General features: G+C 34.8%; 1 protein-coding gene across 12 annotated transcripts in view; it reads left to right on the plus strand.

Moving 5' to 3' along the window:
- ANGPT1 (angiopoietin 1) overlaps positions 1 to 19,099 on the plus strand; it is a 476,344-nt gene that overhangs the window by 296,578 nt on the left and 160,667 nt on the right. For 9 of the 12 annotated variants that reach the window (XR_013824499.1, XM_079901385.1, XM_079901383.1 and 6 more), the window contains one exon: positions 9,601 to 9,833. Coding sequence is in view for 11 of the 12 variants with exons in the window: in XM_079901385.1 (XP_079757511.1) it covers positions 9,601 to 9,833 (233 nt within the window). In the remaining variant the exon portion in view is untranslated. Of the gene's footprint in view, positions 1 to 4,624; positions 4,692 to 8,312; positions 8,376 to 9,600; positions 9,834 to 19,099 lie in introns of all 12 variants that reach the window. The other 3 variants (XM_079901380.1, XM_079901379.1, XM_079901381.1) reach the window with 3 other exon arrangements.

The raw sequence follows: 19,099 nt of genomic DNA on the forward strand, positions 1-19,099 counted from the left end.
ATAATTTTTTTTCAACAGCAACTGCTTAAAAAATGTTCTCTCTGTTCCATCAGTAAAGCTGAGTCAAAGTTTGAGCTCTCAGAAGAGCTGCACTGCGGCTCAAGTGTGCAGGGTTTCTCCGTGTGCCAAGACCTCTCAGAGGAATCTGACTCCTGATCCCAAGCACATACATGCCTTCTGCTGATGAGTTTTTCCCTCACTGAATTCTAATTTCTAAGGAAAATTCAGGTTTTCTTATATATACAAATCACACCATTTATTGATAATGATAACTTTTCTCAAGATTATAACAATTTCATTTCCTAGCAGTATAGGTATTTCACAGTGAATTCAGGGATTTAGATTTTAACTTGAAATTCATTTCTGCGCTCATGCTGAAACAAACTTAGATGCATCTTTTATTCCTACTCTGCACCCCTTAGTTTTTGAGCCTCAAGTATGACATTACCTCACATGTGGTTCCTTGGGGTATTTTTCTATCAAAGTGCTGAATCTCCTGGCATTTCCATATCTCTGTAGTTATCTGTGTCTTCCTATTGACGGGTCCATGTGTATAATGGAGTGTTGGTGCGACATCTCTTCTTAAACCAGGCATATTCTTCCACGAACCATTTAGAAGAAAAGTGTTTTTCTTTATACAAGGCAGAAGTACCCATCTGTGATACACAGCATACTTTCCCTATTATGTTTATTATTATTGTTTATTTTCATATGGGAAATGGAATTGGAGGAACTCTGCCAAGCTCTTTCTAGATCAACAAAGAAACGTGCCCCCCCATACCATTTAAGTGGATAGAAGGTGAAGGTCAAGCATGAAGCTGTTTATGTAATTTAAAATAGCTTATTGATCATCCATACCTATTCCTTAAATGAATCTTAATCCTCCAAATGCAACAAGAAGCTATTTCTACATTGAGGCATCTATGAAATGTAAGAACAACATGCCATTTGTCGGCCAGGTCTGGTTTGGATCAGCTAATACACTTTGCAAAGGGGATTATCTAAATTACGCTTTGCTTCCTCCCCCGGGAATGTTAGGGGTTGTGTCTGGGTGTGTGACTTACCAGTTTTGAGTATGATGGGGCCTCAGCTGCCAAGTCAGTGAACTGGCCCTTCAGAGGGTCCACCACTTCTTTGGCACCACTTCTTTGGCAGAACACAGAGGAATATTTTATGGACAGGATTATACTACACAATCATGCTGAGAAGTCCTGCTGATTTACATCCTGACAAATTAAATGCATCACTTGTAGGGTTGAAAACAGAATTTTGGCCTCATTAGGTTCACTTCTTTATCCCCTAAAGGGCCAAAGGCACAAAGCAGGAGTAGGATTAACAACACTTGCTCTGCTGTTTGTTTTCCTAACAATCTAGTTGGGGGTGACTCCAAGAAGCTTCCAGTTTGCTTTTTTTAGGATTTCTTTTTATTGGATGCTATCCTAATCTCAAAACTTGGTTTCATTCCTTACCTCAAGGAAATAGCACTTAGAAGTAAGAGATCAGTAACTGGCCCATATAATTGAAATTATACAACCAAGAACTCAAAAAAGGGGAAGCATTAATATTTACCTCACACAGAGGGTTGGTATGACAAAGTGAGACATGTAATTGTCAACTTTTATTGGATTTCTCCAGTATATTTCTGCTCAAAAAAATAGAAAAGAGAGGTAGACAGGGAAGGATGTCATAATGCAGATCCCTTCAGCTGAGCTAAATATGTAACTGGATCTTCTGGTGTCAAGATTTGGTCAGCTAACTAGGTTTCAAGGCACCTGTCCATCTGTGACTTAACCCCAACTTTTTCCAAGGTTGGAGCATAGCCAGGTGAAAAAAATATTCTAGAACAAATTCTTCTGCCTCACCAGGGTACACAGGAAGAGAAATCAACACTCCATGTGTACAAAGATGGAGGCCTTGGGCTTTCTTGATCAAACTTGTGTTGAATATGCAGAATGAAGATTAGGGAAATCTTCAGTTAGACCATTTAGAGTGAAGTGAAACTACACAAATGGTGGTCATTCTGACATAGTTTCAGCAAAATTATCTGCCTAGTTACCTAATATCAGGCAGGCGAACATCTAAGCCAGGTGCTTTACATACACTACTGCTAATCCTCCAACTAATCCTGCAAACTATCTATTGTTATTTTCATTTTATATGAAGAAACTCAAGTTCAAAGAGGTCAGGTAACTTGCCCATGACCAAACAGCTGATGTATGGCAAAATTAGCATTCAAGTCCATATGATTCTCTGTCTTAATTATTATAAAAATGTTTTTCCAATATGATGCAGCCTCAGGATTAATTGATGTGGTTGTCAAGTTATCCTCAGCATAAGCAAATACAAATTTGGAGAAAGGGATAGGCTAGTTGTTTTTGGCCTACTCCTATACAGATTGTTATTTATTCCTCCTAATACTAGAGTAGGAAATATAAACTATTTACTTTACCTTGGGAATTCACTGAACTTATCTGACAAGCTCCATCTATCTTCTAGCTAGAGGTTATGGGAAGCTATTAAGTTAATTTTAAGTTATTGAAGTGTGTATAATTTCAAGATACTAAATTATACCTTGCTAACAAATTTTTGTAATGGAATAGTGAAGTATTGATTTTTAATACTTAATATGCCTAAATAAATGAAAAGTTAAATCACAGTCTTTCTAATCAAAGTTATCCTCCATTTGATAAGTTCTTTACAAAATACTAAAGTAAAATCACAACGTTATCAGTCACTGTTTATGTTGTCAATTCTATCTTCTAAATGTTTTTCCAATCTATCTTTTTCTTTCTATTTACTCTGACTCTGTCTTAGGTCAAAATCCTATTAATTTTTGTCTTAGCCATTGCAGTGACCTCTTTGCATGGCTTACACATCATGTCTCTCAAACCTATCATCCCAAAGTCTGCTAAAATTCTAAAATTCAAGTCAGATTATTTTTCCCATTTTTTTAGGTCTCCACACACACTAGTTCAGCACAACTGTTAAATCTCTAGATAGCATCTGCCCAACCCTCTTCTCGTTCTCTGTAAGGGACTGAGGAAAGTTCAAGTTCTTTAGCATGGAACATGGTCCATGATCATTATAATCCTAATTTTATAGCCTTACTTTCAGAAGTCTTCTTACATTTTAGAAGTATGGTCTAATAGCTAAGAGCAGGAGCTCTAAGGTCAGACTGCCTGGGTTTGCCTTGATTCTGCTGTAAACAACTCGGCCACATATTACTTGTGCGACATTGAGCAAGTTGTGTAAACTCTGTGCTTTGGTGTTCTCATTCGTAACACAGGGATGATGATGATAGTGGTACATGGAGTTGATGTGAGGATTAACTGAGTTATTGCATATAAAATACTGAGGGCAGTGTTTGAAACACAGAATAAGTGTTTAATCATACTAGTTGTTAGTATCACTGAAGACGATGTTTTTTCAGACATGTTTGATGTTTGTCTTGTCTGGAATGCCTTGTAGTCCTTTATTCAACTCACAAACTTCTGTCTCTTCAAAACTCAGTGCAGATATTACCCCTCCAAGAAACTTTCTGACTCTGCCAAATAGATTTGCTCATTACAACTTATGTGATAACACTCTACCTTGTTTTTTCCTCCCATTACTTCACTTATCCCATCACATTGTAATGTGTGTGTGTGTGTGTGTGTGTGTGTGTGTGTGTGTGTATCTCTACTACTGGGCTGTGACCTTCTGGAACACAGAGACTGTGTTTTATTTATTTCTGTCTTCATGCTCCCAGGCACAGTTCTCTACACATAGTATATAGAGTATTAAATGCTTTTTGAATGTTGACTGATGAACTGGCAAATGAACTGGCAAATATCCCAATAAATGTCATTTATCTATGTACACAGAAACACACATACAATTTAAAAAATATTTTAATGGAAAACAGATCACATAGTTTACATTAAATATTGTAAACATATTCATTGTTCTTAACATAAATAAAATACAGATGGCTTTTATACCACTATTCTGCATCCCCAAAAGCCCATTGCATGGCAGCCAAGGTTATCAGTGCACATTTTGAGTTCACTAATTCAACCCAATTTTTTCATCTCTAGACAGCATCTTCTCAGACCATTCTAGACTCATGACTGTTTACCACATCACTCTGATTGATAAAAAAATCAACACAAACTTAACTGATTTAAATTTTAAATTTTATAGAAGTGTATAAATTGAAATTCAGAGTCCCAAATTCCGTATTCCTCCACCCCCTGCAGAGAATCATCATTAACAGATTGGCAGTTCGGTGCCTATTCTTCCAGACTTCTTAATGAATATACTAATTGTACATGTGTATATGGAGTGTGCATGTTTATCTGTGTGCTTACAGAGATACACACCCATATACAATTACACATATGCACAAGTACATATTTAAATCATATATGTGTATGTGTATAGATTGTAACTATTTTTAAGATGCTGGGGTTTTGTACTTTATAACAATTTATCATAGATATATTACACATGTAGCTATATACACATATAACTCATTCATTGCTCGAGATGCACCAAAATTTACAATTTAGTAGATCTTTTATGTGATTATTTTAAATTTTCAAAGATATTAACAAATTATCTGCAAATTTGACATTCTCCCCAGGTGTGCATGGGCTTTCTGGCTTCCCCAAACCTTGCTAGCCGTTTGATTAATCTTGTCTACCCGAGAGGTAATGTTGTGCATCTTTTCCTGGTTATTGACCATTTGCATTCTTCTTCTGTGACTAGCCTATTCATGTATGTTTCTCATTTTTCTATTAGATTGTTTATCTAATATCTTTATTTCCTCATATAAGCTCTTTAATGGATGTTAAAATTTTGTCGTATATGTTGTAAATATTTTCTCTAGTTTGTCATTTATTGTTCAACCTATTTTTTACAGAAGAACTATGATTTTATGTTATGAAGTGTATATATATTTTTTCTTCTTGGTTTCTGGCTTCCACAGTATATTTAGCTTATTCTTATTTACCCCAAACTTTAAAAAATTTATTTGACAATGTTTACTTGTAGTGATCTATGCTTCTGTTCCACATTTGAATTACAGAAATGTTTAACTTCATATTAAATATGAAGTTTGAGAGAAAATTTACTGTGTTCAAGTTAGAAACTTAAAGTATAAATTTAACCTGAACTTACTGTGCCCTTGCTTGAATGGGGGAAAAAGATCATTCTTTAAAACCCATATTTGCAAGATGTGTTGACACCATACAGATTAAAAATAATTTAAAAATTGAAACATCTGTAAGGAGATTCAGACAGATGAAAATGAGAAGGTTTCTGTATTTTTTTAACATCTTTCTCCTTGTTTGAGGGCTATACTTATATACATAGAGCTTAGGCAACTGTCACTCCTGTGAATTCAGTTGCTGCTATGTTAAAAACCCTATTGTGGGAAACAATTTGAAAGGGAGAGCTTTTTCTGTGAAAGCTTCAAGATGTGTTCAGTGATTTGAAATATTTCCAGTAAGATATGTTGGAGGAGGCAGACTGAAAATTAGGGGAAAAAGTCAACCAAAAACTTCAAATAGGGCTTTATATATACTCAATTAGAGCCTTTTGCTGAAGTTAAAGGCCTAGATTATTTTGTTTATTTTATTCTTCATTAAAGTGCACCTCTGCCTCAAACTAGAAGTTAAGTGCCAAATTCTATGCATGTCTCTTCTCAAAGTGTTTCTAGAAGGATGAGAAACGTGAAGTATTGAGAATCCTGTGAGAAACTCTGTCTTTGGATTTTACGTTCAATTTGAATAGATTCAGGTGCAGAGTTTCATAAATTGTTGTTCCATGGAACACTAATCCTAAAGGATGCATCATGATAAAATTATTTATTTAATTTAGCATTCCCCAAAACTTGACAGTAGAACTCAACAATGGAATGCCTAATAAAAATACACTGAATGCACTCTAGAAAACAATACACTGGAGTTTGGAATCAACATCCAGGTTTTGGATTATGCATTTAAACCTAAACTAAACTTGCTGCTGAAGGCCATCATAGAGAAAACATGACTACTTTGCCAATTGAATTTAGGACAGTGGAGTTGTCATGTTGTCCTTCAGATCAACCTTTGTATATAGAAGTCTCTGTGCCTAGGTGAGCTGGCCTCTCCCAGCTGACCTGGATAGGGAAGAGTAAGAGAAACAATAAAAGGCCTCAGGACAAAATGGGATATGATCAATATATTGAGTAAGAAAATTAAATTTAATGGCAGAGGAGTTAAGGCAGAGTGATATTTAAGAAAATCTCAGTTCAAATTTTTTTTTAAAACGGCTTGGCAAAGAAATTTTGTTTTTATATGTGGAGAAGATGGATAGGTTAAAATATTGTGAAAGACAAGCTCCCAAAAATAACCAGATGGAGAGCAGCAAATACTGAAGAGATGTTAAGTTGATGCCTTGATTCTTGGCAAAATATAAGCGGGTGGAAGTAGATAGAGATTATGTTATACTAAATCAAAGAGATGAGACACTAAAGCTAGTTTTCATAGCACTGGGTTGTCATGGGCAGATTTCTAGTCTAAGTTAGAAGACATGGCTTTTTATTTTGGTTATGACACAGTATGTACACAATTTTATACAAGATATTTAGATTCTTACCTATAAACGGGGGCTTATAACATCTACTCACTCTGTATCACTATATTACTTTAAGAATCAAAGGAGATAAGGGTTTTAAAATGCTACACAACTAAAATGATGTATTACAACAATGTGATTAGTAAGTGGAGATGGTATATGAATATTTTCTGGCGAAAGAGTTTTGGATTCAAGCCAGTTTGGATATAGTGAGGAAGGGCTGACTTCCCAAGTAGATAATAACTAATGGATGAGAAGTAGCAAAGAAAAGAGGATAGTATTTTTGGAAGCCAGATATGAAGAGAAGATGGAAGGGAGTGATGAGTGGTATCAAAAAGGTATCAGTTTTGCCTGAAGAAGTCTAAAAAGTTGTCATTAATATAAAGGGTATCTCTAGTAAATAAAGTTAATAGAGAATTACTAGAGTACAAAAGTTATTAAAGAGAATCCAAGTGAAGAAATAAGATGAGAAAATGACTAGAAGAGATAATTAACTGGTAAGACCTGCCATTTGGGAAACAGTGTGACATGTTTCCAATTTGCTTATAGTTTTTAATGCATATTTATTTTTAATGAAATATTTCATTCCCAATCCAGTGAGATGTCTGATATACAGCAGGCTTCTTACTTCCCTGAGCAGTCCCTTCTTTATTTTACATGAATATCTATTTTAAGATGACAGGCTATGTTGATATCATTTGATAACTGGTAGTCATGGTGCATTAAGGTTGTTTGGTGAATTATGAAAATTAACATTCTTTCCAACATGCTAAGTGTATACTCCTTTTACTTGGGAAATGCAGACCTTTTCTTCCACAAGCCAGTGTTGAGAATTTTTTCCTTTGGTACCAGGACTTCTTTGATCAACTTTCCATTCTCATCTCTTTCCAAAATATCCTGAAAATCAAAACAAAACAGACAAAAAACTCCTTTACTGACATCTCAGATAGTAGCCATCTTTTAGTATATGTCTTCTTGAACAAAGAATGCATCAAAAGTAGAAAGCGTCAAAACACATATGCAAAAAAAAAAAAGTGTTATGTCTGAAATAGAAGTTTCTTATAGCTGCTTTTTTTCATTTGAGGTTTTTTTCTTTCATTTTTTTCATTTCATTTCTCTCTAAAAATGAATCCTTAGAGTAAGAATAGTGTCATTTTACATAGTGCTGAGAGCACTGTTGGCACGTAGCAACTAATAAATATGAATTATAACTATAGCATGATATTTTCCAAGCCAGAATGTTACCTACTAATTAGGAAAACTGAAAGGCCAGTGCTCATCTTACTTCAGGAATAAAATGGTAATTCAGAATTTTTATCCAGTATTTTATGACTATACATCCAGATGTTGCTCTTTACATTAAATTCTAAGGTTTCTTGGTAGTATACTATAACTCTTGTGAATTTAAAAGAAAAATTTCCCATAAGTTAACTGACTCTACTTTATGGGCATTTAACATCTGATCATTACCCTAGGAAGAGAAACAAAAATTATTAAAAAGTAAACTGAGGAAGAGCTAAGGCATCTGTTGTGGTTAATTCTCAGATCTGAAGGCCAAAAATTAATGGGCACAGAAGACAACCTCCTCTGACATCCATAGCAAGTACACTAATCACTTAAACCAGTGGGTGGGTAAACTTTTTAACCAGTAAAAAGGCTTTTGGTTGTATTTTGTTTAGTTTTGTTTGTTTTTTAACTACTAACTTTTCCAGCAGCAAGTTATTGACACAGAAGAAAACACTATAAGACAATGAATCATGCCTGCTCCTTTAGAGGTACTCTCATCCTACTCTGACTTCCTTGCCTGAATTTTTCATTTCCAAAATACTCTTTAAAAAATATAAATAACCGTCACATTTTCCCCAAATCACTATACATTTTATGATTTAAGTATTAAGTTTAAAACATTCCCTAGTGTCCCCTTTTTGAAAACTTATAGGAATGATTCAGTGCTATATTTCTCCAAGGTAAATTAAGTGCCCAATCTGGTATGTTACATTTGAATAACACCTTGTAAACTAAGGACTGGTTGAACCTTCTGAAAATGGAACTGAGAAAACTGAATAAGGCTTTTCTCTGAGGGATACTAGTATATTATACACTCTATAAAATGTAAATGCTTTTTATTCCCAGTCAGTTGCTAGGATCCAAGAGTGCTTCTGCATTCTCTATCATTTTTAATGTGTAATAAGCAAAGGGAGTATCCTGTGAAGAGTTCTGAGAGAAGGACGGCTCTCAGTTGAAGACTGCATCACTCTGAGCAAAGCTTCCCAAGTTCTTTTGTAAGACCATGCCACCAGCCTAACACGGTCTTCCTTTTCGGAACCAAGTATTTAGTGATGTGGAACTTGCAGTGCCTTTAGGCCTTATCCTAAAGCTTAGATTGAGAGATAAAGTAAGCTAGTGGTTATGATACAAGACCAGATATCAAAAATCCCAAGAAATATAATTCATTATGACTTTAGATAGCTTACTTTCTGGTCCTGTGATTTCTGCATCAATTTGCTCTTCCTTGACATCACGAAACTATTGTGAAATTTAATCACTGTGAATGTTTTGAGAATCCCAAATGAATGAAGCAAAGTAAATATCTATGTTTTGTTCATACATTTTTCTGAACTGTTGTTTCTATTTCTTATTGTACCCATTTCTTTAATGAAAATTATACTATAATTTCTGCAGACAGGGTCCAAGTCAACTACCCTGGATATAAGATACACCCCAGGAAATAAACATTACTCTAACAATAAGTGATCTAATAATTCTTCATTTCACATGCTGTATATGTCACTCCTCTTTTATATATATATATATATATATATATTTATATAATATTTATATTTACATATATATATTTTTCTGAGTCTCTCACTTAAAAAATATTTCCATGATGAAATACCTGACTAAAGTTTCTCACTTTAAATAAACTCAGGAACTAATTGAATCACAGCTTTTTTTATAGCATTTTTAAAACTAAATTTTATCTTCACTTCCTTGTAGTTTATTAGAACATAAAATCTTTGAAATGGAGGGAAAGCACAAGGAAGAATTGGACACCTTAAAGGAAGAAAAAGAGAATCTTCAAGGCTTGGTTACTCGTCAAACATATATAATCCAGGAACTGGAGAAACAATTGAACAGAGCCACCACCAATAACAGTATCCTTCAGAAGCAGCAGCTGGAGCTGATGGACACAGTGCATAACCTTGTCAACCTCTGCACTAAGGAAGGTGGTAAGAATTTCTTTCTTACTTTGGTATAGTAAATATCTTATTTAATTATGGAGCAAGCAAATATTCAATATAACTTTCTTAGTTGCATCAGTTGCTGTGTAGAAGCAGCAAAAGAACTTTATTCTTAGAAGCATTTCATGAAGTTACACTGACAATTTTCTCATGTTTTTAACTTCAGAGAGAGTATTCATAAGCTTGAATATTGACTTTACAACATCTTTCTAAAAGGACTTTCTAATTTCTTCTTTTTTTTACTGGTCTTTTAGCCTTAGATAAAATCTACTATATTTTCATGGGTAAATATTTGGTATCATGATGTTAGACACTTAACTATACAGGACAGAAATTGGCCAATATTAGAGATTAGTTCAGAGTGCTTAGGAGAGTTTCAGGAGAGTTCCCATTTTAAAACTATTTTTTTTGCAGAGGAGGAGAGGGAAGAGTTGCCTGTAGAGAAAAGGAGATATAGAAGTTCTTAATAACTATTATGAGGAAGAAAGAATATTTGTTACTAAAAGTCTGTATTAAGATTATTTACACAGTCCTGTGTGGAGAAGACCTAACCGGGTGTATGGGCAAATTTATTCTGGGGTGTCTTCATGACCGTGGAGATAACAAATCTTTAATGTCACTAGAATATCTGGAGCCATTTAATCATTGGAAATATTGCAGGCCTGTGTCTCTTTAGAAGACATCCATTCATCTGTCCATGTATCCACCCACCAATTATTGAATAAATGCCTCTGTGTGCACTTGTCCACTTCAAGCAGAACCTCACCTGAGCCTCAGGAGAGCTCTTCAAAGTTTGGAGCTTAAGGTCATCTTCTGTAGTTCTGCTCGCTAATCAGCCTTTCTGTTAGTGAACACAGAACGGTAAATGGTGATGAGTGAAAGAGAACACCACTTACATCTGAAAATCATGGTTGTCATTAAGTTGTGGCTTATGTGATCATTCATGTAATGGTTCAGTGTGCATATGCAATATACATAATTGGCGGCTCCTTTAATTTAATAGTGGACTTGAGCTATCTGAAAAAATACTCAGTTCCATACTCTCGTGAATAGATATGAATATAGAGGATAACTCCATATTAAGTGATCTTGCTTTAAAGACATTTCACATTTCTCTATTACACTCCATTACCTTGAGTTATATCTCCTTTAGATAATCTAAACAAGCCCTTAATATACTTTGTAAAGAATATGTTTTAAACAGTGAGTTCCCAGAGCTCCATTTGGGTGTGCTCAGAAATGTGATTGGGAAAGAAAAAACCTGCTAATCAGTCAGAGCCTGACAAAACTTTGAGTTAGAGTCTACTGAAAGGAAAGCACGGTAGAATTTTGCCAGAGAATTTTAATAGAGCTCATGAGTATTTAGAAATTAAGTATTAATATGAGACATATCTATTCTCATATTGAACTGAATACATTTGGGGAAAGATTGAAAACATATTTTTCTTATCATCCTGAGACTCCTGAGACGTAATGCACATTGAGTTGAGTAATTCTTTTTTTTATGATGTTAGAAATATCAAGCCCTGTTGATTCTCACAGAGCTCATATGTCTGCCTGCTTATCATAATTTCACTTCTTTTCTAAGTATTGTCCAATAAATATGTCTTTAAGCTTTTGGAGGCAGGAGGGTGACTTCAAAATTAAAATTCCTGGCTAGTTTTGGTCTTTGGGTGCAGTGTCAGGCAACCAAACATCTGTTCAATTCAAAAAACATAATTTATTGAACAATTATTATGGCACTCCTGATAGATGCTACCCATAGCATCCACTCAGGGTATGAGAAAAGTAACTGTGTCTATTCTATGATATAGCACATCCAAAAAATACTACTACTACTACAGAGTGAGACAGAAATTGTCTAATACTCCAGACCTCTAGACATTTATTTTCTTTTTAATGATAAAATTCTAAAATAAATCCTGCTTTAACTATAGGATTTGTAATCTTAATGTAAGCCTATTGCCCTATTATCCAATGGATTCTATGCTCTTATAATCATAGATTTTGTTTGCTTCTTATTAATCTTTTTTTTCTTTAATCCCAGAGTTAAGTATTCTACTAAGTATTTGGTCATTTAAGAACTCATAAGAGACACAAAAATGGGAAATGTCTCTCACTAAGTTTTCCATAAAGATTTTACTTCTTTGCATATCTTCATTTTCACTGGCACCATAGTCTTCAGTTATGGTGAATTTAAAACTTAAATGAGTGATTTCATAATACTAGATTAAATATCAGTTACTAAAATGAACTTTTATTTCATTCTAATTCTAAAACACGTAAGTAAAATCTCTCCCTACTTAAGACCAAAAGTTTATTTATCAAGTAGATTTATTATTTATCAAAGATTATATATAAATGTTCTACTTTTAAATATAAATATATGCAAATAAGCCTAAATCAATACATCACAATAAATGTATCACTTTTCTAAAATGTATATTTCAAAAATGCAAAGAGTAGTCTTCTGAAGGATTTTCCAAAAACATTATGAACTGTGTCATAATCCAAAAGACTAAAAATTTTAATTGACCTTAAGGGTCCTCTCTTTCTAACTTGACTCAGTCAGTCATTTATGGAGACAGCCTGAATGTAATACTACAAAGCAAGAGAAAAATTTCTATTGAGGTTTTTCTGTCATTGGCAACTAATGTAATCTTTATGAAGCTGTCTCATCATTTATAAAAAGTCAGGATAATTATATCTGCTTCACAATGATAGTGAGAGGATTAAATTAGATACTGCATATAAAAACAAAAGAATGTGACACAGTTGATTCATTAAACATTAATTCCTTCCTTTTCCTCCAAGTGACAAGATTAAACTAAACACAAGAAAACTTATGATGTGCTATCTATAAGTAAAATTTCTTTCAAAGAAAATGTCTGGATACAAGGCTGTAGAGTTTCTAACTGTTGACAGTCATCTAAGCCCCTTCTTTTTAGCTTCAGTTTTCTAATCTCTAAAATGGAATCATAATACATACCTGATGAGTTTGCAGTAAGAATTAAAAGAGGTTTGTATAAAACATGTAGTATTTTTGTTTAGTTTCACAGAACTTTTCCTACTAAAACATCTAATGTCATGAGATATATTTAGTCTAAATACAGTTAATAAACACATTTTCTGAAATAGTTCAACAAACCTTCCTCTTGTTGTTCTGAACAGGCAATAGTGGTACCTTAGGCAAATAGTCATTACAAACTGAATCGCATCTATTTTTGTAAGACTTCTGGGTAGCACATTTATTTTTGCCTAACCTTTGTCTGCAAAAACTTGGTTGCAGTTATTCTTAGAAACATTAACACTAAGGAAATATTGCTCTCAATGTTATCATTGTGTCAAAGCTTAGCTGATTGCTTCATGTTTTTGGCAGTTCACAGTTATTGTGGGAATTAAATAGTTTACATTGATAATGGCATGGAAACAAGGTTTGGAATTCTTTGGGGGAGGATAATCAGGTACTGTGACTGTCAACATTCAGCAGTCATCTCTGTTCAGAGATAATTAAAGCATCATCACGTACCTTGAGCATACATCAGACAAAGTTTGCATTATGTGATCAAGAATGTAATTACTAACCTTAAAAAAAGAAAGATAAAAAGAAAATAGTATTTAGGTTCCATCATAAAATTACATTGGCTGATTGTCTTACTGTCCAAATCAACTTGGAACATACTCCTGCTATACCAAGATATGATTCATAAATTTATCATTCATTAAAAAAATAGTTATACAGCAACTGTTTTGTTTCAGATTCTCTTCTGGTGGTAAGGGTATCCATCCATTTTTATTTAACAAAGATTTGCTGAGTTCCTATAATATGCCAGATACTGTTCAGACAATGAGAAGAGAGAAAAGATGTACTGTCCGTGGCTTCAAGAAAACTGGAATTTGGTGGGGAAAGAGATAGGTAAACAAACAATTATATTCTGTAATTGTTTGCTAGTGGTGAAGCCAGGGTTCCAGGGGACTAGTGAAACACACAGGAGGAATATTAAAATCATGATAGAGACAGAAGGATGGGGGCAGAATCCCGCATCTGCAGAGTCTTCTTAAGGCTCTTGTTGAATACTTGTTATGATGCAGGCATGGCTTAAGCTTTATGTGTATTAACTTAGTTAGTCCTCACAATAACAGTTTGAGGGAACTACTGTGGTTAGCCCCATTTTATAAATTCCACAGGCAGCTTGAGTATTTTCCTAAGGTTACATAGCTAGAAAGGTTGATCCAGGATTAGAATGTAGGCAGGATGGCTCCAATGGGGAGACAGTGGCTAAGTCTTCAAAATGAAGAAAATGGAGGATACTCTAGAGAGCATAAACATGCATATTTGCCAGGAGTCATGAGAATGGGTGTGAGGGGTGTACACCTAAATGCATAACCTAATTCTCAGAATCAAAGGCAGGAGAGCAGTGAAAGGCAAGGTTAGAAAGATCCACAGAGGGAGATCAAAGAAGCTGAATTTTTTCCTTGAAAGCAGTGAGGAGTCGTTGTCAGTATATAAGGACAGTGGTGACCTTATCATTTTAGAAAAATCACCCCAGTCACAACGTAGGAACAATGCATCAGAAAGTTGACAAGCCTGGAAACAGAGGGCCCAGGTGGATATTTTGCCATTATTAAAATATTAACAAATACTTAGTATGAGCCAATCTTCTTAGCCCCTTGCATATCATTTAATTATGATAACAACTCTATAAGCTAAGTGCTATTATTAACCTTATGTGACACATAATGAAATTAAGCACGGGAAGGTAAATAACTCCCAAATATTACAGTAGTAGCAAGTGAACAAGCTGAGATTTGAACCCATAGAGTCTGGTTCTTGAGTCTGTACATTATCCACCATACTATGATGGGGAGAAAAGGTAGATTGAAGGTGGTTTTCATCAGATTCTCAAAAGGATCTTCTGGGAGAGAAATAATGAGGTCAGGATCAAACAAGGGCAAATGGAAAGGCAAGTGAAGGGGAAATTCGTGAATAAAGAAGAATTAGAATCAACAAGAAATAACCACTTATTTAGAAGTAGACTCGAATATATTATAAATTCCAGGTTTCTGGGTTGCCTAATTTTGATGATATTTCTTAAAATCAGCAACATGTGAAGAGAAACAGGCTCTGGGGGGAGGATTTAGTTTGAGGCATTGGACTGAGGTGACTATGGGACAGTTAGACTCTGAAAGGTAGGGGAATGGGAGTCAGGAGTTCAGTAGTAAAATCCTGATGAGCATGTAGATTGGTGTGTCCTCAGAGGAGATAATTGGTAAAGCCATGCAGCAAATGAAATCACTGAAAGTGTGTATAAAGCAATGACTCAGCCATTTAGGGGTTAGAAATCCATTCAAGAATCTGATGAAAACTAATCTACCTTTCGTTCCTACTTAGTGCAAATACCCAGGCACAAATCTATGTACAATTTCAGAGAATTTACAGAAATATTTAATATACAGAAATTGCATAATATATTATGAACTAATTTTAACATAATAAGAATGTAAAATCAAAGACAGAAAATTGGGAGTTCTTTAAGGGACTGAAAAAAGGAGACCAAAATAGGGGTTATAGCAGAGAGAAAAGACTGTTATGAAGGGTCTTATTTTAGTGGCAAATAAGCAGAAAGGTCAAATGAAAAAACAGACTGAAGTGAACTTTGGAACTGGGTTGTTACCTTCTATAGGGAGAGTTTGAGTAAACTGTAGAGCTCAATTGCATAGGTTGAAGACTAAAATGAGTAAGATGAAGTAAAAGCAGAAAATGTTGTCTACCCACATCCAAATGTTGAATGTGAAAGGATAGGTGTCAGTTCTGGGTAGAGAAGCACAGAGAGTAGAGAGGAATAAAAGAAACTTAAATACCAAGAGGCATGAGCATGTTTATATACTTAGTTCCTTAATATGAAGTATAAAAATTTCAGATCATAAGGAGCTTCTCTTGAAGTTTATTTTAAAAGTTTCTTTCAGATCGTCTGAAAGAGATAATGATTAATACTACAAATTTTTAAGTGAGCTCAATTATTTGGTTTAAAGTATCTTTCCCAGAGGCTGATTGCAGTGGTACAGAACGTTTGATCATTATTTTCGGTCTTCTGGCCTTCTGAAAAGGGGAAATGAGGCATTTGCTTCCTTTCCAGTGCTGAGGGGACATTTGGCTCTGTTCTCAGAATAATTCTACCATCTGAAAGGAATTTACCTCCTATGCAGTGTCTACTGAGTTTGTGAAGTAAATCATTCAGTCAAGGGATGAGATAGTTTGAACTCCTGCAAGTCCCTTGAGTTAAGAACGACTCTTAAAAACATCACAGATGATGGGAGGAAATTAAAACTTTTTGAATGTTACTCATATAAACATTGATAAAAATAGAAAATATCATTTTTATTGACTTAGTAAAATACTTGGTTATCGCTGACTACTTGTAATGCACGTTTTAACATTAGGTAGAAAGAGAAAGAAAAATACAAGAAGTCATCTGCTGAACACTACAGTGAGCACTTGTTTCCATTTAATGAGGGAAGTGCTTTATCTTGACAGAAAATTATATGTCAAACATTTACAATTTCCTTAAAATGAACCACACTTCTAGCACTTCCTTTCACAAAACCTAATGGCTTAAGGGGAAAGTGACTATTTATTTTTGGAAATGGTATGTTTCTCCTTTTTGATGGAGCATGTTATCTGCCTTTTGAAAAGCCGTAATTTCCGTAAAAAAAAAAAAAAAAAATTGTGTGAATAGCAGATAGCCAAACTAGTGATAACAAAATAAAAAATAATACAGTCCTTGACCTCTCCCATGAACTATTTCTAAACCACATCTTTTGGGGGAGATTTGAAATTTTGTGGTTAATTCTCTTTTGGAATTAGAGTTTCAATTTCAGAAACGAAACTATCTGAAATGGAAAGGGATATCCCCTGATTCCAGCTGGGCCTGGAAGTTACCAGGGTGAAAGGCCATGAAAAAAAGAGTGTTGCCTTGATGTTCTAACATTACTGTGAACAAACCCTGTTCCTTCTTCTCTTGTGCTTTCATGGCCTGGTTCGCTAAAGCAAAGAAGCACAAAATATTTCGAATATAATTTTAACTAAATCATTTCCTGGACTCATCGATACTCAGGTCCTATTCAACGGGTTTTGTTTTCTAAGTCCAGAGACAAAATGGGACAGTGGATACGAGTTACAGATAAGCTATGGTACTTTGTACTGAGCCAAATAGCACCTATAATTACTCAGAGAGAAAGTAAGGAAAAAACATTCTATTAACATCATTCAGTATGTGTATAATACAGGAACCATAGAGTGAAACCCTTATGAAATCTCTTATGCTTTAAGAACAGAGGAAAAATAAACCCTGAAAAATGTTGCAACTATATGGTTGGGCTTAAATATATATAAACAAAAGATTGACTTTTAGCTTAAGATTTTTCTAAAAGTCAAATGCTAAGAAGCTTTTAAAACTGATGATTAAAAACATTTGTAGAGGGCTTCCCTGGTGGCACAGTGGTTAAGAATCGCCTGCCAATGCAGGGGACACGGGTTCAAGCCCTGGTCCGGGAAGATCCCACATGCTGCAGAGCAACTAAGCCTGTGCGCCACAACTACTGAAGCCTGCATGTCTACAGCCCTTGCTCCGCAGCAAGAGCAACCACCACAATGAGAAACCCGTGAACCGCAACAAAGAGTAGCCCCCGCTGGCCGCAACTAGAGAAAGCCCACGTGCAGCAGCGAAGACCCAATGCAGCCAAAAATTAATTTAAAAAAATTTTTTTTAGCTTCCTATGGGAGCTCATCATTTATTTTCAACTAAAGAATACCAACAATATGACTGCTTCTAAGTACATTGGAATCTCATCCTACTACTGGCTTGGATGTTCACATTCTGAGTGGGACCATCTCTGGTAAGGAATCACACTAATATGTGACCTACCAAGAATAGATAAATAAATCATAAAATTTTTGATGAATTTATGATAAAGTTAAATTATTAAATTTAATACCAATTAAATCAAACCTCTTTTAACTTTATTATATCTTTAAGTGTACTTATAATTAATTTTAGGTGTGAACATTCTGTTATCACAATCAGTGTGAGTGCCTTTAGAACAGTGAATTTGAACTGTGGGTTTAATTTTAAGTGACAATTTCGTTCTAAAGGAAGGTTTTGCCGGTTGCTTTGGCCACATGTACACACTCGCAAGTGCACAAATAAACCAAATCTCCACCAAAATTAATCCAGCCCATGTCCCTAGAACTAGGACTTAGATTGAGGTGGTTTCCTCACCAGTGTCTTGGAGCAGCTATGACATATGCCATCAAGAGGGCGAGCATGGTAGCCTAGAAAGAACAGGAAGAAGGACAACTGACTTCTATTCCCAGTGCTGCTGCCACGTTGCTTAACATAAAAGTACTGCACACCTTAGAGTTTGCCTGGTGTCCTAGACAAACTCATGCATTTTATGACTCCTATCAATCATTCCATATCTTCTCTTGATTTTATGTCACTCATAATGACTGAGGAAACCCAAAGTTATAGAGTAGAATCCCATGTATACCCGCAGGTAGTAAAGTAATATTCGTCAAGTATATCTCACCACAAGAGTAAGAACCAAAGTGACATACCTATGGTGACAATCAGCCTTTATTTATTTAAAACTTCAAAGTGGCATTTTTTTGGTCAGTTTTCAAAAGCATCTGGCAACTGCTCTCCATGTTTTACAGCATTGCCCAAGGACTTTCATTCCATTTTTAATGGCTTTTGCTGAAATCAATTATTTGTTCACTCAGAGCACAAAAGATACCCTTTAAGTCTTCCCACATGTGTGAGAAATCATTTATTCAAAATCAGCATATTCCAGTCAGGCTGAAGACATTATATGGAAAATTAAAACACATGAAACACCTGCAATATCTTTGTTAATGAAATGACCTTCTGAACAAATGGCAAGGATCATGTAGCACTCATAACTGCCCATCAGGGTGCCCAAAGGGAAAACACAGAAATGAATTTTATAAAAAGTGAATGATCACTTGATTAAACAAAGATTGTGTGTAAATCCAGTTTCAACTTTTAGTAATTTTTTTTCATTCTTAGTTTTGCTCTAAGTGTAATATGCATTGTGTACATTCAGTTACATATGTGAGTCACTTCACATTAGTGGAGTGTTAGAAAATTTATTTAAATGCACTAATCAAACAAAAATAGAAATATGTAGAATTACTTCACGTTTCATTATTCCACACTGAAACAAGTACCATA

Source organism: Stenella coeruleoalba (genome assembly GCF_951394435.1).
Source record: "Stenella coeruleoalba genome assembly, chromosome: 17".
Classification (NCBI taxonomy): domain Eukaryota; kingdom Metazoa; phylum Chordata; class Mammalia; order Artiodactyla; family Delphinidae; genus Stenella; species Stenella coeruleoalba.